We start from the raw sequence: 25,721 nt of genomic DNA on the forward strand, positions 1-25,721 counted from the left end.
TATTCAAGTAAGGTTTCGTTAACTTAAAACTAGGCAATATACCCAAAGGATATTATAAGAGAGGAAATTAAACTGAATAACACTACTGGCTTGCCAACTATTATAATGCAAGTTAAGGGGGAGTTTGTGAATATTCCAGTTTATGGCATCTTGAAATACAAGAGGATTTGTTTTTCAATATGACTGATACATTACTATAAAGAAATATTTAAAAACTGCTATGAACTTGCAATGTACATGTTCTTTCATAGATGTAATGAAGTTCTGAACTGTTGGGGCACATTTGAAACATAGATAATATGTAAGAAAGTTAATTTGTTTCCATATTGTTCACATATATCTTATGGGTATGGATTAACAAGGATCTGAAAATACAGTACATGATTGGTCATCTAGCTAATTTCACGATTGCCTGGTTCTGGTTAATTGTTAGATGAGAGTTACCTGGAATTATGTCTTGAAAATATTGCTTATCAATATTAAATAAATAAAATTAAATCATATTATTCTGAAAACTTCATTAGGTATCGTGGACCTTAGCACAATTTCTCAAAGATCTGCATTCTAAATATGCTTGCTTTATTTCTTCTATCTTGGCCTCTTTCTAATTCATATGCAAATGTCTTGTACAATATAATGCCATTTTCCGTGAATTTACAAATGCATTAAAAAAGTTTTTTTTAATTAAATCAAAATTTTAGCTTGTCCTCTTGAGCTTTTATCTCAGACTTTTCTGCAGAATTTTAACATTTGCAAATTCAGATCTGAACTTCATATAATAGTTGGGCTGAGATTTTGCTTGCCTTAAGAAATATAAAATCTTTTAAAGTATCTTTCCTCATAAATAATTATTTGTTCCTTACTGTTATATTGTCTTCTTCGCATATTAACTTAAGACTGGGGGCGTGTTACTTAGGCTATTTGGTCTATGCTATGGCCCTTATTTTAATGATCAAACATAAAATATTTTTATGATTTATTTTTATGATCTTTGGTCAATAATCCAGATAGATCATAAATCTGTAATTTGCATAGTTTTTGTACATGACACCATTTTAAAGTTATTAACATATTAGATGGACACCAAAATGTCAGCCATATAAAAATGTAATAAAATCTGGAAAGGAAATCTATTACCACTTGCCTTAGAAAGATTTGATAATCAATGTTACATTATTTTATGTTGGTTTTTTTTTAATAAAAATATAACAGTTGAACACTCCCATTTTTGCTACTCTGGAATAAACAACCCATGACTTTCAATTATCTGTCCAGCATACAGTTAATATAGATATTTCTACCATAGTAGCAAAAATATTTTTAGTGAATTAAAAGATTTATTGTTCAATTTTCAAATCAGTTTGCAGTAAGAGCACAATAACATCCACATTTTTAAAAAACAATAACACAAAATCTCTCTAATGGCAGTGGGGCACTATCTCAAGGAATGCTTGGCAGTGTTACTGATTTTTTTTAAATGCCCAAGTAAACAGATATATCTTTCTTGTCACAAAAAATATTAATATATTGAGTGCCAGAACATAGAATATACCCTGTGTTTATTTTCTACCTGCCATTTGTTATACGCACATATAATGCCATATTATCTATATGTTTCATTGACATTTGCATTGTCATTGAAAAAGGGGAAAAAAGAAAAAAAAAAACCTCAAACCAATTTCCAAAACCTAAAAGTTTTTTGAAGATTGCTTTAATGGATTCCATAGAAATCTCCTATATCAGCAGTCTTCAAAACTGAATTAATCTCTTTGGCTACCCTTGAAAACAATTGAAAACTTTCAGCTGGTACAGCATGTTAAAAGCTAGGTTGTGAACTTTACATTAATTTCAGCATCTCTTCTATTCCTCCAGATATAATGCATACCTCAGGATGCTGTAACCATATAATGCAGCATGTCTGACCCCAAATATCTTACATATCAGTTCTGAGGAATTCTTAGCAACAATTTATATAATTGTGTTCAGAAATACTATTAAATAGGCCAGTCAAAGACCAACATAAGCATTCACACAATTTCTTCCTTTCCTTTCCTTTCCTTTCCTTTCCTTTCCTTTCCTTTCCTTTCCTTTCCTTTCCTTTCCTTTCCTCTCCTCTCCTCTCCTTTGCTTTTTTCCTTCCCCTTTTCTTATTGTTTCAATATGGTACACAAACATTTGTGCCAATGAACTTTGAAAATCCAGAAAACCAAATAAAGGAAGTTATACAAACCCGGCTTCTGCTAAGGTAGAGGCAAATGGGTAGCACTACTCACTTCTATCAGTGTCCACACAACAATCGTGCCATTATAACTGGTAACTCAAGCGTTGCTTATCTCTGAATGGAAACTTATGAAATGGCTTATGAAATGTGACCTGGCCTTCTGTGAAACCTTTACAAAGTGATTGTTAATATTTTCACACAAGTTCTTTTGAGCACTTTGATGGAGGATTCCTAATTATGGGTTGCACTCGGTAAAGGGACTTGTCAGGAATCAGGCTAGCATTCTGACATAAGATCAAAACAATTTTGATTAGGCATTTGAACGTGTGTGTGTGTGTGTGTGTGTGTGTGTGTGTAAAACTGAAGGGTTTTAGATGTTATTTCATTGCATTTGGACTATGACTGAATATATTTTACCCCAATATGGCAACTGGGGGGTGGGGCAGAGTGAAACATGGTATGAAATGTGTTAAATATACCAATAGGAAGATTTCTGTTATCAAAATAGACTTTAAACACCATTTTTGGAGTTTTCCCTATAAGTGTGAGTGTGCATCTGCTTGTTTACATATATTGTACAAATAAGTATGTGTATATTTATAATTTCTCATGCAAAGCTATTTAATATTTCTACCCTGATATACATTTTACACATTTATCTATTTGTAGGACCAATGACACCGGCTTCCTTTCCTTTAAAGAACATTTACCTGTGAACCAGATAGTTATCACTGATACAAACAGACCTAATTCTGAAGCTGCCTGGAGAATTGGTCCTCTTCGTTGCTATGGAGATAGTGGGTATCAGCTCTTTTCAGCATCCTTATACACAAACTCTATAAGAAGCTGGTGTATGTGTCTTTGTGTCTTTGTGTGTGTGTGTTTGTGTGTGAGGGACGCAGTTTTCACTAGTGATAACAGATACCTTCTAATAATTGCATTGTCTGATTGTTTCCTGAAATGAATTGTACAGTTTCTAAAGAAGGATATTATTCTAAATAATTTGCAATAAGGCTTTGAGTGCTATAGGTTCAAATTAAAGGCTTGTCTCCACAATGGGGGAATAAAGTTACATATGAGAAATGAACAAGCATGATATGAATACAGTAGGACTTCCTCATTCATGTCCTTCAGCAACTAATTAATACTGAGAACTTGCTCTCTTCATTAATTAGAAGTAATATCCAACCATCTTGCCCATTATTAGTTGAAATTATTATCGGCTATCAAATTTTATGATTCTCTTTTAAAGCTGCTGGTGTTGGTTAAAGTTGGTGGTTACCATTCCCCATTTTGTTCAGTGTGAAGGACTTCCTTTTGCATTTCCTTGTTTCCCCCAACAATTCAGTTCACTGTTTGAAAATGTTTATCAGAAGAGAAAAAGTTCTGGCCTTTTCTTCTCCGTGTAAATATATATAATTATATCCTTCTGTCTGCCTTCCCTTAGTTCTGCTTTGGTCAAATTAAAAAGTACCCCATCAACTTTTAAAAAATCCTTTTTGAATGATGCTCAGTATGTGATTTGCCTTTTTCCCAGCAGTTATACATTTCCTGGGTTTAGAGCAAATATTAAATTTTATGTTTAGCAAAATGTAATAACCATGTTCAGACAACATGAACTGCCCTAAGCATCTATAGCTTAACCTGATGCTTTGATTCACACAATAAATAAGACAGTGCTTGGATACCTATAACACATTGGACAAAAAAACTACTCTGCCCTATTCTTCAGTAGAATTGTGTTTTGTGCAAATCTAGCCATTGGTCAATTAATCCAACACATCCTTTCTGTGATATATGTAAAGCTATTTTTTAACCCAATGCAGTTCTCTGTGAAATCGTTTAAATGTACTTTCTATATTACCTATATTACCCAAAATAATATGAAACTATCAACAAATTTAATCTTCCCAATACTTTTTTTTTAGCACTTCATGTCTTTAAAAACAATTTGGTCCCTATTAAGGTTGAATAATAAAGGTCTATAGAGGACCTCACCTTTGGCCTCACTCATTTGGAAGAACTCTGGCTTATTCTTTCTTTATCACATCCCTGAAATCCTCAGTTCTCTTGGTCAGCAACCTAGTATTCTATAAAGTCATTACTCTACTGTAATCTACTGTAGACTCAAGAAACATTTTCTCCAAGGAACACAGATTTATTGTACATCAGTCAGATAGAAGTATCTGGAAAGCTTCACAAGTTTTACTGGTTTTTCACCACAGTTTTTATTTTTCTTTATTTTAACATAGAATTTGAATGGTTTTGTATCAAATGTAAGAGAGGGTTATGCTGTCCTAACTTATCTGCCCTTTGCAAAACTCCCATGGGTGCTTAACAAACTATCTTTTTAACTTCTTGATTCCTTGAAAGTTTATCACTGGAGTTGAAGTGCTGCTACTTCAGCTGTGTGTATGTATTGTATGGGGAAGGATATAATTTCACAGGGTAAATGTTATATGTGAGTTTAGAAAGAAGTGTTTCCCAATTGTTACCTGACCAGTGCACAAATGTGGCTGTTTGTGGTCATGCTAGTGAGTGTAGTCCACAATATGGTGACTCTCAGTGATGGCATCCAAATTGCATGATTTTAGTCTAGTAATGCCTGACCATTATGCTATCACGTTTTTGAAGTAGCACAAGATACACTTCTTTCAAGTATTTATAAATTAAACCTTGAACCTGGCATAGAATGACTCTAAAGATAAGTTTTTTGTCTGTTTCATAGAAGTGATTTCAATGTTATGCATCTAAAAATCTATATTTTCATTAGTGCTTTACTATTTATTGTTTGTATGATTTTATTCATTAATTTGGATGCAGTCATGACAAATAACAAAATGTACGAATGAATGGATGGATGGGTGGGTGGGTGGGTGAGTGAGTGAGTGAGTGAGTGAGTGATGCCCATACCTGCAATGCAGAAGCCCTAACATATTTTTCCTCCTAGGTTTCATTTTTCTGTTTTAATGAACTCTGACTCTGACAGTATTTCTTTCGTTCTTCATTTATTTGCCACATATAATTAACTATAGAAAAGTTTGTGGTTCTTTGCAGGACAGTTCTGGAATGCAGCTTCTTTCAGCACCGAAGCTTCATACCTTCTCTTCCCCACTTTCCATGCCGAGTTCACTGCAGACATTTCTTTCTTCTTCAAAACAACCAAAATGTCTGGAGTCTTTTTGGAAAATTTGGGAATGAAAGATTTCATCAGGGTTGAAATAAGCTGTAAGTTTATCAACTGAAATTGCAGTGTATTGTTGTTATTTTTTTTGCAGATCTTCAGTTTAAGTCATGAAATGTCTATGGAAAAACTAATTCATCCAGGTCATGGTTGTCCCAAACATGTTTTTCCAAAAGGCAACTAGACTTTCTTGGTTTCTTCCTTGAAAATGCTTTGCTTCACATTCAAGAAGTGAAATATTTTCAAGGTGCCTTGAACCATTACCCCAAACAGAAGTGTATTCTTCTTCAAAGAGTTTCATTCAAATGAAGATAATATTATTATCAACTCTGCTGGGCAGCTGTCCCTTATTTGAAGCAGCACACAAAATTTCTACTTTTCACAGATAGTATATGAGTTATCAGCAGATTGCCTCTCCTTCTCTTCTTAGGTGATGGTATCCTTTTGGAAAGCAGCTGGCATACCAAATGAGGAAAGGGGAAGGTTCCAGAATGCCCAGAGTGTATGGCCTGTGTAATAAACTATCTCTCTTTGAAACTAAATTGCAATTGCTGCCTAAAGTATTAAAGCAGAGATTCCCAACTCCCAGGTTGCAGCCCAGTACCTGGCCACAGCCTGTTTGTAACTGGGATGCACAAGCAGCAGCCTCTACTTGCACTGCTTCATTTGTGTGAGCAGTGGGCATAAATAATGCTGCGCCCTCAAGCATGTATGCCTGCTGTTTGCATAGAACCATCCCCTCCCCCCCCACCGCCTGTCCACAAAGCCTGAAAGGTTGGAGACCACTGTATTAAAGGGGAAAAAAACTAATTTAAGTCATCTTTTTATCTGCTGTTTTAGTCTATTAATAGAAGATGTTGTGTTGTGGATTTAAAATGAAAGAAGGCCTTTCTGTTAGATGTTCCATCAGGCTGAACAAACCAAGAATGAATTACCATCATTTTGTAATATGGTTGTAATAACTTTGACGTAAACTTTAATAAAATAAAGCCCCCAAGGCCCTTTGATTCATTAAACCTTTGGTAAAAGCCATAGCACATTATCACTAGATAATGAGGTATGGTTTAGTGTTAATTGCACACGATCTCCTATTTGGGTGATACTTCAGTGTGTTGTATTTCATTCTCAAGGCTCTTATGTTTTCTTTAAAGTATACAATAAAAGCAAGACATTGACATGAAATTACATCAGAATAATGCAATCTGTCAAGATGATGGGTTAGCATGTGCACTGTAGAAATGAAAGAAATGTCTGATGCAATGCTTAGTCAGTTTCTCCACTGTGTTATGATTTTCTCGTAGGGTAAATTATTATTCAGAGCTAAATGGCTGTGAGTACAGTGCACACATCAGTTGAACTGTAAGGAGATCAATGTCATTGATTTCCTTCCATGAATAGAAGAGAGTTCCCAACCCCTATGTCTAAGAAAATGCATTTCTATGGATTGAAAGATTTTTGTGAGTTATGTACATACATATATCAATGGAGTACAAACTTATCAGAAATCTATCTTCTCCCTTGCATAGCTAGACGTACAAATTAGGGTCCAAATGAATGATTACAGCCATACTTCAGCTTTATTTTGTTAGTGTAATGAAACCCTGATGAAAATAATGTTGCTTCCATGCCCTAAACTTTTTAAGAAACTGGAAAAGGTTGATAAATCAGGGTTACAATTTCTGCCCAAAGGTATGTTTGGTGTATATACATTGTTATTATAGATCTAGTGTTGGCAATGTACCAGATGTCAGCTCTGCTCTTGTCCTCATGGAGATGAACCTCTATTAATCTTGGAATTGATTTTGCCCTAAATGTCTTACTGCCAACTCTCTCATCTCAATTAGATTTCCAATCCACAACTGTGGTCTATACACCCCAACTAATCCTCAGAAAATATGAGGTTGATTGCAGGGGTTAGGGTTGATTAATTATTCAATTATATATGTCTTTCTTAGAACATAAAAATAAAAGACTTAATTCTCTCACCTGTTTATTTTTTCCTATTTATTTGGTTCTAAAGGCCAGTGTCTGTAACCTCCAGTTCTTGACAGACTGAACTATGCAAGACTCAACATATCAATGATTTAACTATCAGAATAACCTTTATGACATTCATAGTTTGACTCTACTTTTCTTTAAACCATTAGGAATAGAAACTTGCTCTCAGGTGTTTCTCTGACTTTCAACAGAATAAAAAGTGATATTTTAAGGGAGGGAGGAAAATTTAAAGAACAGTTTTAACAGCATGTGTCATTAAATTTAATAATACAGTTTGAACAAAAGTTCTAGTGTTTGAGACATGTTTAATACTGACTATAATATATCAACAAGTTGTACATCTGAATATAGCAAATGTAGGTGGAAACCATCCATTAAATGTTCACTTGCCAAAAATTAGGGCTGAGAATTTGGTATAGTTTTTTTAGACTTCTGTGTATTTTCTACAAGTTTACAGGCTATTTGGATGAGAATCATTGATTTTTAAAAAAAACACAAACGTTAAATAAATAACACAATAATGTTCTATCTCACTGATCCATCACAAAGCAAGTACATACCTTCTATTTCATGAGTAATGCGTGAACATAGAGAAAATGAGAATAACTGACCAGGAATTTGATTTCACAAAGAAGGTTTGGGTCTGTGGATATGTACCATAATATATAGATGATTTACTATGTGAATTCAATAATCACATAAGGCTTATTGTTTCGAAACTCTTAAAATATTACTACCAAAGTAATGTACTTCTTGTTATCAGCAAAACATACTAAGTTTCACCTTATGCATTCCAGCTTCTAAAGACATCATTTTCACAGTTGATGTTGGAAATGGCCCTGTAGAGGTTACGGTTCAATCCCCCATGCCCTTGAATGACAACCAGTGGCATTCTGTGCATGCTGAAAGGAATCTTAGAGAAACCTCTCTTCAGGTAGACAACTTTCCAAAGAAGACTTTAGAAGCACCTGCTGAAGGACATTTTCGATTGCAGCTAAACAGTCAATTATTTGTGGGTAGGTACAATCATTGGTACTATCCCCTCCTTTTATTTTTATTTTTTTACAAATGCTAGCCTCTTAAGGTAAATGAATATTCTTTTAACTATTGGATATTTGATATTACTGATTCCTTAATGAATTTCGATGGAAAGTTTAGATATTTCTACTATTTGAAGATGAATTTAGCAACTTGTTTTTCTTGAATTTGTACACTGATATAAATTGTCCCACCAATGAATAACAAAACCAAAGACTAAGCAATAGAAAAAAGCTCAGATGAATTCACAGAAAAAAATTATAATAGAGAAAAAAGAGAAAAAAATTATAACATTCCATTCTCAGACATGCATATAAATTACTATAGTTCACTGCCGAATTAGTAGTGAACAAGAATCAGCAAATCCACAATCCTAGCTCTTTAGGTTACCATAATATTTTGTCTCCTTATGTGACAGAATATACAGCGATAACATAAAAGATAGAAAAATGTGTTGTTGATATACCAAAAGATTAATTTTTGCATTCCTTTTGATACCTTTTCAAGAAACAGAGTCCCAAAGGGCATTTAGTCACAATTTTTTCATATTCTTGGGATTATTCAACAGGTGCTTATTGAATTCCCAAAATTTCTCACCACTACATAATATTTAAGATAAAATTGAAATGCAAGTCTTTGTGAGATGATTTTCACTATCTTATGTTTTACGAATAGAAATCCTACACTCTCCAAGTTATTTCTCATGCTTGAATTTTTTGGTTTGGTTTTGAACTGCAACTATTGCAACATATGGAGTCAATTTTCTACGCCCAATATTCTAGATCTATGTATTTTTCTAGTTGCAAAATTATCAAATGAAGATGAAGTCAACAGAAATGATAAAGCTGGAGACTTAATTCATGGTAATCTCATGATTTACAAACATATAAGTCTAAGTACAAATCTCCAAAATATATTTTATTTCAATTGTTTCCACCACTTATACTATCATTGCACATTAGACTCTCACTAGATTGCAGAAAAAACATCCTGCTTGATAATGAGGTCAAGACTGTATGTTCAATTAACAATACTGGAGGTGGCTAATGGAATAGAGAACCCACCTCCTCTTTTTGTGCATTTTGCTCCTTTCCCCTCTATCCTGCTCAGTTTCATTTTAATTGAATTTTTAAATATAGGATCTTTATTTATCGTTTTGTTTGTTTTATATGGCATTTTATTCGATGTCTATAAGCCACCTAGAGATGAGTTGGTAGAACACAATTTTGAGAAATAACTAAATAAATACTCCCTTGTACATTAATATGGAATCAATGGGAAATATATTTTTACAATATTGTACAATGAAATCTTAATAAGAATTTCATTTCTTAAAAGATCAGTTGTTAAAATATAAGCTTTACCTTGCTTATACCTGAAACAGGAGCATCTGCATCCAAACAGAAAGGTTTTATGGGATGTATTCGCTCTCTACATCTAAATGGACAGAAACTTGACCTTGAAGAACGAGCCAAAGTGACTCCTGGTGTCAAACCAGGGTGCTCAGGTCATTGCAGCAGTTATGGAAACATTTGCCAGAATGGAGGGAAATGTGTGGAAAAACCCAATGGCTACTTGTGCGATTGCACCAATTCACCATATGAAGGACCATTTTGCAGAGAAGGTAGGATGGCTGAATGGATTCTCAAATTTCCTTTTTGCTCATCCAGTGCACCTTGACCAAACTATATTATACAAAATGTCACTTTCTAATTTAAATTATCTAGATCAGTGGTTCTCAACCTATGGTCTGCAGACCCCTGGGGGGCCAAGATGTCATCAAAGGAGCCCATAAAGTCTTGAAGAAATGTTATTATTTGAATCTTGAATTAGGTCTTTGGGGTCTGTGGCCATGGTCCGTGGCCTCAAAAGGTATTTAAAGGGGATCCATGGTGAAGAAAAGGTTGAGAACCACTGATCTAGGTTCTCAATAAATCTTGCATAAATTAATATAATATATGGGTGAGAAGGTGTGCCAGCTTTTTTCTTTGTTCAAAAACCCCACTAGATTCTACACAGAGGTTCCATAATAATAATAATGTATCTGATTTCAGAGTTACACATGTGGAGATTAGTAATCTAGATATAAAAAATAAATTGAAACCTGGAATGAGGTCATGTCTTCCAGAACACAAAGCTATTTTAATTGTCATGACTTTTCTCATTTGAAAACTCAAATAACAAACAAGCAAAAAACTAGTTGAAGAATCCCTTGATGATTTATACTTTTATATGTCCTGTGGAAGTAACTTCTCATGGCTTGGGAATTAATTATTTTTGGTGTACTTACTTTTGTAATTATATGTTAATGCGCTAAGATTATCATCTGAGAGGAAAAAATGGAACACACTGTTCAGAAAATGAAGACAATGTGTATTTGTCAGAACTTTATAGATATTAATTTCTGATAGCGTACGAGAAAAAAACTTGGGCTTTAGATGGCATTTTAGATGGAGTGGAAAACCCTAATGATCCTCAATCTCTTTTTTAATAAAGATTATAGCCTGTTTAAGCATTTTAGTTCTAATTGTTACTGCCTCTTGCAAACTGGCAATGGCCCATTAACAGCAAGTGATCCTTGGCTACTTAAAATGGTTAGAAGAACATCATATAAAGTGCACAAGTCCTGTTTGAAAAATAGGTATGGTAAATAATAGAGTGCCCTCCCTTCAAAGAAATGAGCTTAACTGCATTTTCATATTTTCAAAAAGATTTCATCTTTACACTGACAGCTTAGTCTAAACTAAAACATTACATTATGTTTAGTGACAAACTAAACATTACAGCATGAAATGGAGCTTGATTTGAAAAGACCCTTCTCTGACCCAGCAGACTTCAATCACCCTTCCTCAGTCTCCCCCATATTTACTTTCCTTTTGGAGAGAACAAATTATTTTGCTAGGTGAAGAGATCAAGAGTAGCATATTTTTGTGATCTTCCAAAGTCAATTTTAGTGAGTGTAGTTTTTTTTTAAATTTTTCTAATCAACATGGCTTATTTACTTTTTCCCCCTTTCCTAAAATAACTCACACTGACAAATATTTTGACTTTTCATAGTGATTGTCACTGAGAAACCAAGAAAGCATGAATTAGAAAAGCACACAGCCTGCCAGGATCCATTCTATTATTTCCTTGATTGTTGCCAATGATTATTTTATACAACATTTAAATATTTGAAAATGTTGCTGCTACTTCTCAGTATTCCAAACAATGAAACCCCCTAGGCAAAGTATTCATAAGCCTTCACTGAAAACCACAACCTGCTGGGAGTTTGTCCTCCTCTATGGACTCACCTCTCAATTTTTACTGACTCACTTCTTTCAGTGAATCCAGAATCCATTCTCCTCCATATGTTTCAGCCTCGTTTGCCCCCCTGGCTTTCTCTACAGCCAACCAGGTAGCAACAGAGAAATACTGATATTATACTGCATGTTCAGTAAAATGCTTCAGGCTGGCAAAAGATTATCTGGTTCAATTATCATACTTCCTCTGAGAAAGAATACACGGGCAGTCCTCGACCTACACCAGTTCATCTAGTGACCATTCAAAGTTACAATGGCACTGGAAAGGGTGATGTATGACCACTTTTCACACATGACTGTTGCAGCATCCCCATAGTCACACAATCAAAATTCAGACACTTGCCAACTGACTCATATTTATGATGATTGCAGTGTCTCAGGTTTATGCGATCCCCTTTTACAATGTTCTGACAAATAAAAGTCAACGAAAGAGGGAAAATCATTTAACAACTGTGTTATTAATTTAATAACTGCAGTTATTCACTTAACAACTGTGACAAGAAAGATCATAAAATGGGGCAAAACTCACTTAGCAAATGCCTCACTTAGTGTTGTGGTTTGCTGGCAGCCGGTGCAGACGGCAGAGGTATTGGACAGTGAGGATGAAAGGGAACCAATCAGGGAGTCTGGCGAGGACTTGGATGAGGGTCCTGCATCTGATGCAGGGATGGGGCCAGGACCATCTGGGAGTGGAGTGCTGCCTTCGGAGCCTTTGGAGTCTGACAGCAGCGAAGCAGAGGACCCAGAGGGGCCTTTTCCCAGTGTGCATATGCACAGAGCTGCTAGAAGGCGAGAGCAGCTGAAGCAGAAGGGGCGACTCAGGAGTAAGGCTGGGAGGTGATTGCCCCTCCCATAAGGGATAAAAGTCAGTTCTCAATGACAAAGAGGTTTGCTGGAAGCAAAGCAGTTCAGTAATTTCCGAGTCCATCTTGAAGCTCTGTACTCTGGTCATGGTTTATGTTAAGCCTTAATTGGATGTCTGTTTGTTGGCAAGCATTCTACAGCACTGAAAAGCATGCTCTTATCTGGAGGAACTGTGTATAATTACAGGAACTGTGTATAATAGTTTTGGATAGGAATGCAAGTAATTCCCAGCATCACATTAAAATAAGTTTTACTTTTAAAATCAGTGTGTTTTATTAAGTTTGACGAAGCCTGGGTCAGAACACTTAGCAACAGAAATGTTGGACTCAATTGTGGTTGTAAGTCGAGGACTAACTGTATTTAGATTGTCAGATTTTGCATCCATATTGCAAATAAGGGGAAATAAAGATCCATCTATGGAAAGTTTTGGATGTTCTTGGTTCATGTGAAATTCATATTTACCGACTGTAGACTGTAAAACACAAAGCACACACAAATGCATTTGTTTTGTTGATTCTAAAAATTCAATTTCAACAGCTCCAATAGTTTTCAATCTACTGCATTGAATCTGATTTGTGCATTTTCTTTGTATTTTTAGAAGTCTCTGCCGTGTTTGAAGAAGACACTTCTATTACCTACACATTCCAGGAACCTTATCCTGTAACTAAAAATGCAAGTTCTACATCTTCGGCCATTTATGCGGGTACATCCATATCCAAGGAAAACATCGCTTTTACTTTCCTGACAGCAAATGCTCCAAGCCTTCTGTTTTACCTCAATGCTTCTTCTCATGAGTATCTGGCTGTTATTCTGTCCAAGAATGGTAAGTGTGAATGTAAAGCTTAACAATTCCATGACAATATAGCTTCAGCAGGACCTACTCAGAAAACAAAATTGAAGGGAAGCTTTGGAACCTGATTGAATAAATACTGTCATGTTATGAATTTTAATTACCAGGCTAATCAAATTTTCTACTCTTGAACTTCCACACAGAACCATTAAAAATATGTCTTTTCTTAAAGAGCCATATTGGTGAAGGTAAATAATTCTGTGATTCACAGTTGCTGACAATGTATAATATTATTTGCATTTGGCAGAAATCCATTTGCTTCACATAATTTTTATGAAAATGAAAAAGGCTCATCCTCAGGGGTGGGATCCCACCAGTGTAACTACCGGTTCGGTGATTTTATGTTTTACGCGCGCGTGTATATCATCATCAGCTAGCTGCCTGGACACCGTACGCAGTGGTTGAAAAAGCCCTTTTTTCCTGCTTTTTCAACTGCAGCTGGGTCAGGCAAAGCAGCTGCGGTTGAAAAAGCAGGAAATAAAGGTCAGGTAAGAGCCCGGTTGGGTGGGTGGGCCAAAACAGCAGCAGACATAGAACTGGTTCTATGTATGCTCTCTGTCTGCTGTTCTTCAGAACTACCGGTTCTACAGAAGTGGACAGAACTGGTAGAATCCCACCCCTGCTCATCCTGTGAAATTATATCTCCAGGTAAGTATACCTAAGTGTGCAAGAGTGTCCATGGAAACACTGACCCACTGATTCTTTGACACATTGTATTTCTATATTTCTACTTTTTCAAATTTATATGTTATTAATTTTGTCATAGTTAACTTCAATCTTCATCTCCTTCATTTCTTTACTTCCTGTTCTGTTTTATCTTGATTAGTGATGGTTTAATATTGTTCTTTTATTTCTGTAATGAGGATAAAAAGTCCTGATATAGAGAAAGTCTACACAATCATGTTATTAACCCTAAATTGATAGGTTACAGTGAATTCCTGATGTTTTGCATTCATTTTTGAATATTGAGAAATTTTTTTAACAATATTCTCTATAAGTAAAGATACAAAACAATTCAACCTCAGTTTTTATTATAATCCCCAACATTTTAATGTAGTTTTCTATTGTTCCTTCCCATGTAGGCATATCCATAATATATCTACACGTTTTTAAAAACGTCTTGTATATGAAGATATACAGTATAAAAATCCTAATCTCCCCCCTCATGAAAATATTTCATTCCCCATTTTTTCAGATACCTAGTTATCCAAGTATTAATCTTAAAATTTCAGTATCGGTTGCATCTCAGTGCAAAGAACAGTGGGAAACTAATAAGCTTTCTTTATGACCTTTATAGTGAGTTTGGATAAATCCCATTCATTGCACTGCCTTACTTCAGAGATGGTGGTGGGCAGATTCATAGCAGCTATTTGCAGTGTTAAATACAAATAATATGTATATTTATCTAGCCTATCATATCTGTAAAACCGGAATCAAAAGAAGCCCCATGCAGTGCAGAAGATTCAAATGCCTAATAAATTTCACCACTGCAGAGAAAGTTGCACCATTTCATTACTTTCTTTGTAGTTCTTCAGCTTCTCATAAGACTCAGATATTTTTCCCTAACAAAAGTTGAACCAGATATTTGAATAGGCCCAGAATGCTTTTCCTCAATGGTGGAACTATAATATATAAATTAGACACTGACATTTTAATTCAAGGCTTGCCTAGTAGAATTAAGCCCCCTTGCATTTATTATGCATTAATTCTGATAAGTGTCTGGATAAGTCTGGTTCTAGAAATTTACAGTAACATCACTAATTATAATTTATTTTGTTCCGTTACATTCCCTGATTGTTCCTGGAAGTTCAACTTCATTCATTTATTTATGTGGCCAGTGCTTAGTTTTGTCATTACTGACCTTCATTTATTTCCTGAAATATGCTTTCCAATAATTTTTAGATCAGAAAAAATGGTATTTCAAATGAATAATATGGAAGCACTGAATAAAAGGTTTAACTATCCGACCCTCAATCTGACATGACAGACTTTAACTTGAAGACTATAGCATAATCTTCAATAATAATTATTCCTAATAATGCTGGCGGAGCTCCTGCTAGTTGATCCGGAGTCCTCCTCTCCTTCCCCAGAGAAGTGAAGCTCTTTCCATCGAGCCCTATTAACCACACTGGTGGAGCTCTTGAACTGGATCACTTGGAGCCAGCGGAATGCAAACAACGTACCTTCATTTAAATCCCTCACACAGCTGATAGAAGTGTCTTCCATGCCAGACAACGTGTTTCCATTAATATCCCCCACACAGTTTCCCCGGAGCCACATCAGACAGCTGGCAGGGAGAAACAAGGAGGGAGGAGAAAGCCCTGAGGCTCTTAGGAGCCGAAAGTCACCCTGGATGGGTGGTAAAGGCAGAGGAATGCTTCGGTGGTCGCAAGGAGAGGAGAGTCTCATCGACTGACCCGAAGAAAACCCCTCCATCCGAACAAAAAAGAGAACTGCCAGCATGGCTAAATCGAAGCCAGGAAGGCAGCTGAGACAGAAGTGAAAAAGAAAGGAAAGATCTTGTAACAGCGTGCTTAGTCTTGGTAAGAATCACTCCAATTTCTGCAGTGGAATTTTCCTTGGAAAGTGGGACTCAAAGGAGAAAAATAGCTGCGATCAACGATCTGGAGTGACTGTCAGATTTAGTTAAAAAAAAAAGATATTGCAACTAGAAGTAACTTTAAAAGTAAAGGACAGATTGGATTGGTTAACCCAAATTTCTGGACTGTATTTTTACTACTACTCAACTTGAAGAACTTTAGGAAACTATTGGAAAACAATCTTATTCAGAGACATATTGATTGTAGTTAAAGTGTTTTAATTAAGCGAGTTTTGCTCTCTTTCAAAAACCCAGCGTGCTTTGAACATCTTGTTACAGCCTATTGTTTACAAAGTAATAGTAGCAGCAATCAGAGCAATAAATTCCTCCCACCCAGTAAATCACAGCTGCTAGTAAAACAATTAACCCTTTCCTTGCAGACTCTCAATGCTACCTCATTACTTTAATCAAACACTGATTAATTCATTACCTCAAAACTAACAACTTTTCTACCTCATCACCTATATCAATGATTAGATAATCAATTTCTATAAAATATTTCATTAATGGTTTAATTGATTTATTGTTTTAATTGATTAGTGTGATTAGAGTGTTTAGTGCAAATAGTGTGATTACTGATTAGTTTAAAAGATCAAGATTCATGTAATTTAATTGGTTAGTAAAATCAGTGATTTAGTGAATTTAATTGAACAGTGTGATTAATGATTAGTGTAATTAATTGATTAGGCTGATTGTTGCTTAGGAAAATTATTTGACTAGAGAGATTACTGCAATTGATTGATTGGTGTGATATTGGCTATATTGATTACCCAAAATTGTTCCATTAATTAATTTAATCAATGTACCATCTTAACAAACCTACCATGCCAAGAAAAAAATCCAATGCCAAACCACAACCTAAAGAGAAAGTAATCCCCACCAATGAACCACAAGACTCCTACACATGCCTTAAATGCTACAAAATTCTAAAGGATAATGAAAACTCCATCGAATGTTCTCTATGTAACAAATACGCTCATCATGACTGCTTGGGATTACCCGAGCAAATGATTCAATACCTAGAATCATCCAATGAGTTTCCATATCTCTGCAAATCATGCAGACCCAAACTGGACCTGTTGGAAAGAGTTGATACCATTGAAACACGAATAACATCCCTTGACACCATAGTAGCATCCTTGGATGCCTTAAAAGAAAGATTATCCAACCTTGAAAAAAAAAGACACAATGCAAAAACCTGAACATCCAATAGCTACAAACCACATCTCTACCCAACAACCACAACCCAATCCACAACCTAATCCACAAAAAAACATAAGGCAGACAAATAATGATATCCCAATCCTCATCAGAGAAGCTGTTGAGCGTGAACGGAAACGTCCAAACGCCATCTTATTTGGTCTAGAGGACATCAATGATAATGATGACATCACAACTGTCCGAAACATCATCAGTGATTATCAAGCATCAACCATCTCCCCTGATGAAATACTTGACATTTCCCGCATTGGCCGAGAGCTCAAAAACAGAGACGGCTCTGTGGCCCCATGCTTCTGCAGGGTCATTTTGCAAAAATGAATCAAGCAAACGTAAATTCATTTACACTATAAATTCACTCACCAAAACCAACACCAACCATAAGAACCTCCATTGTCGCTCTGACCTAACCATACAGCAATGTGCCCGCTCCCGTGTACTCCGCACTGAACTCAAAAAACGTCCAGACAATGGAGAGAAGGACCTGTACATTGACTACCATGCTGACTGTATTAAAAGGAAGTCACACAACCCGCAACTCAGCTTTAACCTTCAACCACAACCCTACCTCAACCAATCCACCATCACCCAAGACTAGGCACGCACGCCCCTAACTACCTCAATTCCAACTACTGCTGCCCTTAAATGCAAGCTACTCAATGTAAGAAACCTTGCGAATAAAATACCTGAATTTCTCCTCTTACTAAATATGGCTAAATTCGACATCATATTTGTCTATGAAACATGGCTCAACGCATCTCTCCCTGACTCCATTACCACAGTAAGAGACTATCACGTTTACCGATCAGATCGTGAAATTTGTAGAGGAGGTGGTGTTGCTATCTTCTATAAAAAGTCCTTACATCTAAAAAACATCCAAGTTACCCAGGAGCTTGCTCTTCCTGAGACCATCATCTGTGAACTATCCTTAAATATCGCATTTCGATTCTTACCATGTTACAGAGCACCTGATTATGACATCGAACATATAAACAAGCTAAATACACTACTAACATGGGCAGCATCCTGCCCACATGCTTTTATCTTTCTTGGTGACTTCAATCTACCTCATATTGACTGGACCCTAAATGAATGTACAACTGAACCCATACACACAACCTTCTACAATGCTGTTACAAATCTGGGACTGGAACAACTAGTAACCAACAATACTAGACTAAACAACTGCCTCAATCTCATCTTCTGCAATAGTTTGAATTTAATTTACGGAATACAAACTAAAGAACCCTTTTCCAGCAGTGACCACAATATGATTGACTTTTGTCTCAACATACGCCCACACAAAAATCATCACAATGACGTAATCCCCAATTATAACTTCAAAAAAGGCAACTATGAACTTATAGACAATGATCTCTCATCCCTTGATTGGCAATCTCTATTCACTGGATGCAATACTGTTGAAGACCATTACAACATATTTTTACTTGAAGTCAAAAGAGTCACCAAACTATATGTACCAACAACAACTCCCAAAACAAAAAACAAAACAGATTACCCATAACAATAAGGAAACTTCAATCCAAAAAGAGATCACTCTGGCAGAAAAACAAATCTGGTCACGTTGCCAATTTCAAAAGCTGATACAAAAATTTATGCCACCAGATAAAGACTGAATGCACCAATTATCACATTAAAAAAGAGGAAAACCTTCTATGCACCAATTCTACCCGTGCTTTTTACAATTTTGTAAACAACAAACTAAAAGACTCAAGGTCCATCCCACCCCTGATAGGACCTAATGGTAAAGACTGCAACGACGACACCATTAAAGCCAACATCTTTAACACATTCTTTGGCTCAGTATTTGTAAACAGCAATGGATCATGCCCAGTATTTCCTAGCCGAACCACAGACAACTACAATGATCTAATACAGTGGTCCCCAACCTTTTTTGTACCAGGGACCAGTTTCACGCAGAAACACTTTTTCAAGGACCGGGTGGGGGGAGGACTCCGAGTTTGGTGGTTTGCTTGCAGACATTTCATTACCTGACTAGGTAACATCTGATGTTCTTACCTAGTCGAGTAATAAAACATCTGCCAGCAAACCACCAAGTTCAGGGAGCGCCAATGCCTCCTCATTGCAACCCTGAGCGACAGATATTCTCTTCTATTGGGACATTTAAAACGGAGGGTTTCAGCTGCAGATTCAGGAACTGTGCCGGGCTGAGGAGCGCCTTCTAAACTGAGCGCTGGGTGGTGGCGGCCCACGGCTGTCTCTGCGGCTCAGGACAACTCCCTGCAGGATGGCTGAGAAGCCCCGCCTCTCAGCCCTGCCTCCCTCAGCCTCATCCCTCAGGTGTCTGCCTCGTTCCTCTCTCAGTCGTTCTCTCGCTCCTCCACCAGCCCAGGAAGAAACTGCTTCAAAGAAGCCGGCAGGGTGGCTTTTCCTGTCGGCGCAGCTCCCCCGAAGCGCTCGTTCACCCCCACCCTGCTGCCAATGAATCCAGGTTCAATCCAGTGCTCCGTTCTGCCTGCCTGCCTGCCTTCGTTTCTGGTTTTTTCAGAGAAGCTTCAGCTGAGAATAATAACCATTCGCCTCTTTTTCTCAGCCGAAGCTTCTCCAAAACAACCTGGTGGAGGAGCGAGAGAGCGACTGAGAGAGGAACGAGGCGGGAGGAAACCGAAGCCACTGAGCTGGAGAGCAGGACAGGCTTTGGTTGCTTCCTCCCTCCCCTTCTTTCATTTGTGTCCTTGATCCCTGATCCCAGCAGCATTCACCGAAGGCAAAGAAAGCCACCATTTTTATTTTATTTTTTATTTTTATTTCTTTGCGGCCCGGTGCAAAGTGATCCACGGATCTAATACATATCCATTTTACAGAAGACAATGTTGAAAAAACACTACGCAATCTAAAACCATCTCTATCTATTGGACCGGACGGAATATGTGCCTACTTCTTAAAAAAGCTATCCACTGCCATAGCCAAACCTCTAAGCATAATCTTTGAAAAATCTTTCAGGACCAGCTCCTTGCCTAACCTATGGTCACAAGCCACGGTCATCCCCATCTTCAAAAAGGGAGACCCCAGCCTAGTTGAAAATTACAGACCAATCTCCTTATGCTGCGTCACCTGTAAAGTCATGGAATCAATTATTAACCAATCCATTATCCTCCACTTAGAGACAAACAACCTACTCTCTAATAAACAATTTGGTTTCAGGAAAAAACTATCCTGTAATCTGCAACTCTTACACTGCAAAAACATATGGTCTACACAACTCGATCAGGGCAAAGCAATAGACACAATCTTCATAGACTTCTGTAAAGCCTTTGATTCAGTGGTACACGACAAACTACTCCTAAAACTAAAATCTTATGGTATCTCTGGACAACTGCATAACTGGATAGAAGTATTCCTGTCAAACAGACAACAAATGGTCAAAATTGGGAGTGTCCTATCAAATTCTGTACCTGTCAATAGTGGTGTCCCCCAAGGCAGTGTTCTAGGACCAACTCTCTTCATGTTCTACATAAATGACCTCTGTGATCATATTAAGAGCAACTGCATTCTTTTCACTGATGATATAAAGCTGCTACCCTTCAAAAAGATCTTGACTATGTATCAGAATTGTCAAACAAATGGCAACTTCAAATCTCAACAAATAAATGCTCTGTCTTACATATTGGCAAAAAAAATCAGAAAATAAAATACAAGCTGAATAGTCAAGATCTTGTTGATGATCCAAGCTCTGTAAAGGACCTTGGAATACTCATCTCTAATGATCTAAGTGCTAGAGCCCACTGCAACTACATAGCCAAAAAGGCATTAAGTGTTGTTAACCTAATCCTATGTAGCTTTTTCTCTGGTAATATCACACTACTAACTAGAGCATACAAAACATTTGCTAGACCAATACTCAAATACAGCTCATCAATCTGGAACCCACATTATGTATCTGATATTAGCACAGTTGAGAAAGTCCAGAAATATTTCAGAAGAAGGGTTCTCCACTCCTCTACTCGTTGTAGAATACCTTATGCCACCAGACTTGAAATTCCAGACCTAGAAAACCTTGAATTACGCCGTCTTTGGTCTGATCTAAGTATGGTATATAAAATCATACATTGCAATGTCCTACCTGTCAATGAATACTTCAGCTTCAACCATAACAACACAAGAGCACACAATAGATACAAACTCAAGGTTAACCGCACCAAACTTGATTGCAGGAAATATGACTTCAGCAACAGAGTGGTCAATGTCTGGAACACTCTACCTGTAGTTTCTTCCCCAAACCCCAAAAACTTTAACCTTAGACTGTCTACTATTGACCTCACCCCTTTCCTAAGAGGTCTGTAGGGGGCATGCATAAGTGCGCCAACGTGCCTACCATCCCTGTCCTATTGTTTCTTTTATTTTTCTTATATGTACCCATTTCATGTATTCATAACTATGTATATACTTATACCTATTATCTTGTAAGCAATTGACAAATCAAATAAATAAATAAATAAAAATAAATACATTTTAACCTGTTATTAAGCTGTTCATCAGATGCCATTGAAATTGTTCTGGACCTCCTCTTTTTGTATTCCCTGAAATAAAATGAAAAGTATTAAGATTATAGATTATAAAGGACATCTAAACCTCAGCCACACTTTGAACTCAAAACTTGATTTAAATAATATCAAAAGATTTTTCTATATGCAGTAAAACTAATAACATAGATTCTTATTAAATCGGTGTATAAGACCATTATATCAATCAAAAGTCCTATGTTATCTCAATCTTGATGCCTTTTATGACGCAAGTTTGTGCAGGATGAATGATTGTAGGTAATATCTTCTTGCCAAAGTAGCTGTTACAATCTTCATTTCAAAATGTATTAGATATTAGACAATAATTTGTTCGCTGGATAGGATCCTTGCCAGCCTCCAAAATTACACTAAAATAAGTTACGTATTAAAAAGCTGAAAGGGCTTTCTTTTCATTTCTGTAATAACTCCAGAAGCCACTTTCTCCTTGAATTCTTCATACCATTCTTTAGAATAGAATAGGATAGGATAGAATAGAATAGAATAGAATAGAATAGAATAGAATAGAATAGAATAGAATAGAATAGAATAGAATAGAATAGAATTCTTTATTGACCAAATGTAATTGGACACACAAGGTATTTGTCTTTAGTGCATATACTCTCAGTGTACATAAAACAAAAAGATACATTCGTCAAGAAGCATAAGGTACGATACTTAATGATAGTCATACGGTACAAATAAGCAATCAAATCATACTAGGAAACTATCAATATAAATCGTAAGGATACAAGCAATAAAGTTACAGTCATACAGTCATAAGTGGGAGGAGATGGGTGATAGGAACAATGAGAAGATTAATAGTTAGGCAGAATTAATAAATAGTTGGACATTGTTAAGGGACTTATTTGTTTAACAGAGTGACGGCATTTGGGAAGAAACTGTTTTTGTGTCTAGTTGTTCTGGTGTGCAGTGCTCTATAGCATTGTTTTGAGTGTAGGAGTTGAAACTGTTTATGTCCGGGATGTGAGGGGTCTGTAAATATTTTCACAATCCTCTTTTTGACTCGCACAGTATACAGGTCCTCAATGGAAGGCAGGTTGGTAGTAATTGTTTTTTCTGCAGTCCAAATTATCCTCTGAAGTCTGTGTCTGTCTTGTTGGGTTGCAGAACCAAACCAGACAGTTATAGAGGTGCAGATAACAGACTCAATAATTCTTCTGTATAACTGTATCAGTAGTTCCTTAGGCGGTTTGAGCTTTCTGAGTTGGCACAGAAAGAACATTCTTTGCTTTTTGATGACGTTTTTGATGTTAGGTGTCCATTTTAGGTCCTGAGATATGATAGAACTTAGAAATTTGAAGGTCTCTACTGTTGATATTGTGTTGACTATTCTATTTTATCTGGAATCCATTCTTTATTTCATTATATCAATACTACACATATCCTATAATATTCTGGATGCAGCCCAACATACCTGGGTATACATCCAAAGTTTCTGGGAGATTTATTATGCTGAAAAAACCATTTATCTGATTATTAGCTATATCTACATGTGAAGTATGTAAATTATAGAATAATTTAAAAAAGAATTAATTTCATTACCATTGAGGTAATTTGTTCCCCTAACCCCAAATGTCTTATTAGATATTCTACTGTTTTACAAATGTTTTCAATAATAATGCAATAATTTCCTAGGTTTTTTCCTTATTCACAACAAATTTGTTTAATTTGATTTTTTTTAAATGTTCTTTCCTTATACATTGAATTTTAAACATAATAATAAAGCATACAATTAGTCCAATTTCAATGTAATACATCTCAAAGCATGATATACTTCCTGAGTGTGTTTTATGGCATGTCCATTCAGTGCTTAATTAATTTCTAATTCATGTTTCCTACATTGTGATTCAGGTTATTTTCTGCCATATCACGTTGGATAAAATGTTGTAAATGTATCCCAAATACTTCCCAAATTAGTTGAAAGCATTTATCATGCTTTGAGATCTATTAAATCTTTGTTTTGTTGTCCCACACTTAGCATATTTTCCAATAAGGAAATAGTAGGAAATTACTAACTGGGATATTCTTATCCAAGGTGAATGGCATTAGTGTGGGTGTATGATCAAAAATAAAAATTTAACCAGTTTTGCACATATCAACTGAATTAAGCATCAGATGTGTTATTAAAAATAACGTAGTCTTCAGCATGTGCCAGGTGGGGGAGATTTAAAAAACACACTTTCACCTTCTGGGGTTAAGAATTCTCCATACGTCCATTTAATTACATTCCTGGATGTATCTGTAAAGAATAGTGCAACTTTTGAACTGTTTTCTCAAAACTTAATTCTGTTCTAATAATAGATCCAAAACTCAGTTAAAGACAATTGGCAACAATGATCCAACCTATCCCAAAGGTGCTTTTTCAAAAGGCAATTGGACTTTGTTTTTCCTTGAAGACAATTTTCTTCTCATCCAAGAAGCTTCTTCAGTTCTGAAGAACTGATTGGAAGGATTTATATTCCTTGCAGTCATGTGGTAGTTAGCACTCTGTTTGAAAGTGAAATATCTTCAGGGAAAAGCAAAGAAAATTTTGCACAAATCTCTTTGGTTCTGTATTAATTACTCAGAAAGGTAGATCAACAAACAACATAAATTGCTTTCCCTCATGTTCCAAGACTCTTATGATTCCAGGGGTTTCTGATATTTTGTCTTGATCAGACTTTTCAAAAACTTCAGTGAGAAAATGATTCCTAGATTATGAAAATTTGCTTTTAGGTGGCACTTAATAAACCTCCTCTGAAATTTCAGCAGAGGAAAATAATCCTAGAAATATTTCAATAGCTTCTTTTTAATTATTATTATTTTGAAAATGAAAGAATGAAAGTACTGTATTTTTCAGAACAGAAGACACACTTTTTCCACCCCCAAAAGTGGGTGGAAATGTCTGTGTGTCTTATACAGAGAATGTTGCCAAAGTCCCACCCAACTGCCGGCCCTCACCCTTTGGCCTCTGCCTCCCAGCAATTTGCCTCCTTGCAGCAAACAGCAAACAGCCTGTTTCAGCTTCAGCACAGCCTGATTAGCACAAGCAGCTGATTGTCAGTTGGATCGGCCTCCTGATTATCAGATGTTTCAGGCTGCAGGGATTGCCATTGCCTCCATGTGCCCCATTTTTGGCCCGTTCCAATCTCCACCACCCAAAATGGACTAAAAATGGGGCACGCAGAGGCTGAAAACTGAGCGTGCGGAGGCCAAAAATGGGGCTCACGGAGGCCGCAAAAAGCAATCCCTGCAGCCTAAAACAGCTGATCGTCGGGAGGTCGATCCAACCGACAATCAGCTGCTTGTGCTAATCAGCCTGTATTGAAGCTGAAACAGGCTGTTTGCTGTTTGCTGCAAGGAGACAAGATGCTGGGAGGCAGAGGCAGATTTTTTTTCTTGTTTTCCTTCCCAAGAGCTATATGCGTCTCATACTGCAAAAAAATATGGTAACCACTTTTTCCCCTGCTCCTTTGGCCTTGGATACAGTCTCAGCCTTCTTGCCTAGAGATCAGCTCTTTAATTATTGTTATGTCTCAAGCAGTTAAAGCTGCAATTATTTTCTCATTTGCTTCCAATTTAACTTCTTGGTCTTTTAACTGTTTCTTGAACTTGCTGTATCTTCTCTCAGCCTTCTCAGCAAATTGCGAATGATTTAACACAGAATAATTTCAAAAGTGTTTATTTTGTGAAGGTCAGTTATAATGTTTGGTGTAAACATAGTATCTGTGTATCTCCTATCACAAGTGAGGGACCCACTAGAGTACCCATCTGATAAGGTGGATTTTAAAAAAATAAATTACTTTAAGCTCTTTAATTATTGAAGCTTTGCATCCTAACTCTGAACAACCTGTCCAGAAGCTGGGAATGGGGACTTTATGCAAGTTTGTGCTATAAGTAGAG

At 36.4% G+C, this 25,721-nt stretch overlaps 1 protein-coding gene across 2 annotated transcripts in view; it reads left to right on the top strand.

Moving 5' to 3' along the window:
- CNTNAP5 (contactin associated protein family member 5) overlaps positions 1-25,721 on the top strand; it is a 432,771-nt gene that overhangs the window by 370,446 nt on the left and 36,604 nt on the right. For both annotated transcript variants that reach the window (XM_087950302.1, XM_087950301.1), the window contains exons 15-19: positions 2,891-3,018; positions 5,279-5,449; positions 8,201-8,419; positions 9,826-10,065; positions 13,206-13,430. In XM_087950302.1, coding sequence (XP_087806428.1) covers positions 2,891-3,018; positions 5,279-5,449; positions 8,201-8,419; positions 9,826-10,065; positions 13,206-13,430 — 983 coding nt within the window. The remainder of the gene's footprint in view (positions 1-2,890; positions 3,019-5,278; positions 5,450-8,200; positions 8,420-9,825; positions 10,066-13,205; positions 13,431-25,721) is intronic.

This window comes from Notechis scutatus, chromosome 1 (assembly GCF_049901735.1).
Source record: "Notechis scutatus isolate UNSWTSFEM ecotype Mainland chromosome 1, rNotScu1.2, whole genome shotgun sequence".
Taxonomy (NCBI): domain Eukaryota; kingdom Metazoa; phylum Chordata; class Lepidosauria; order Squamata; family Elapidae; genus Notechis; species Notechis scutatus.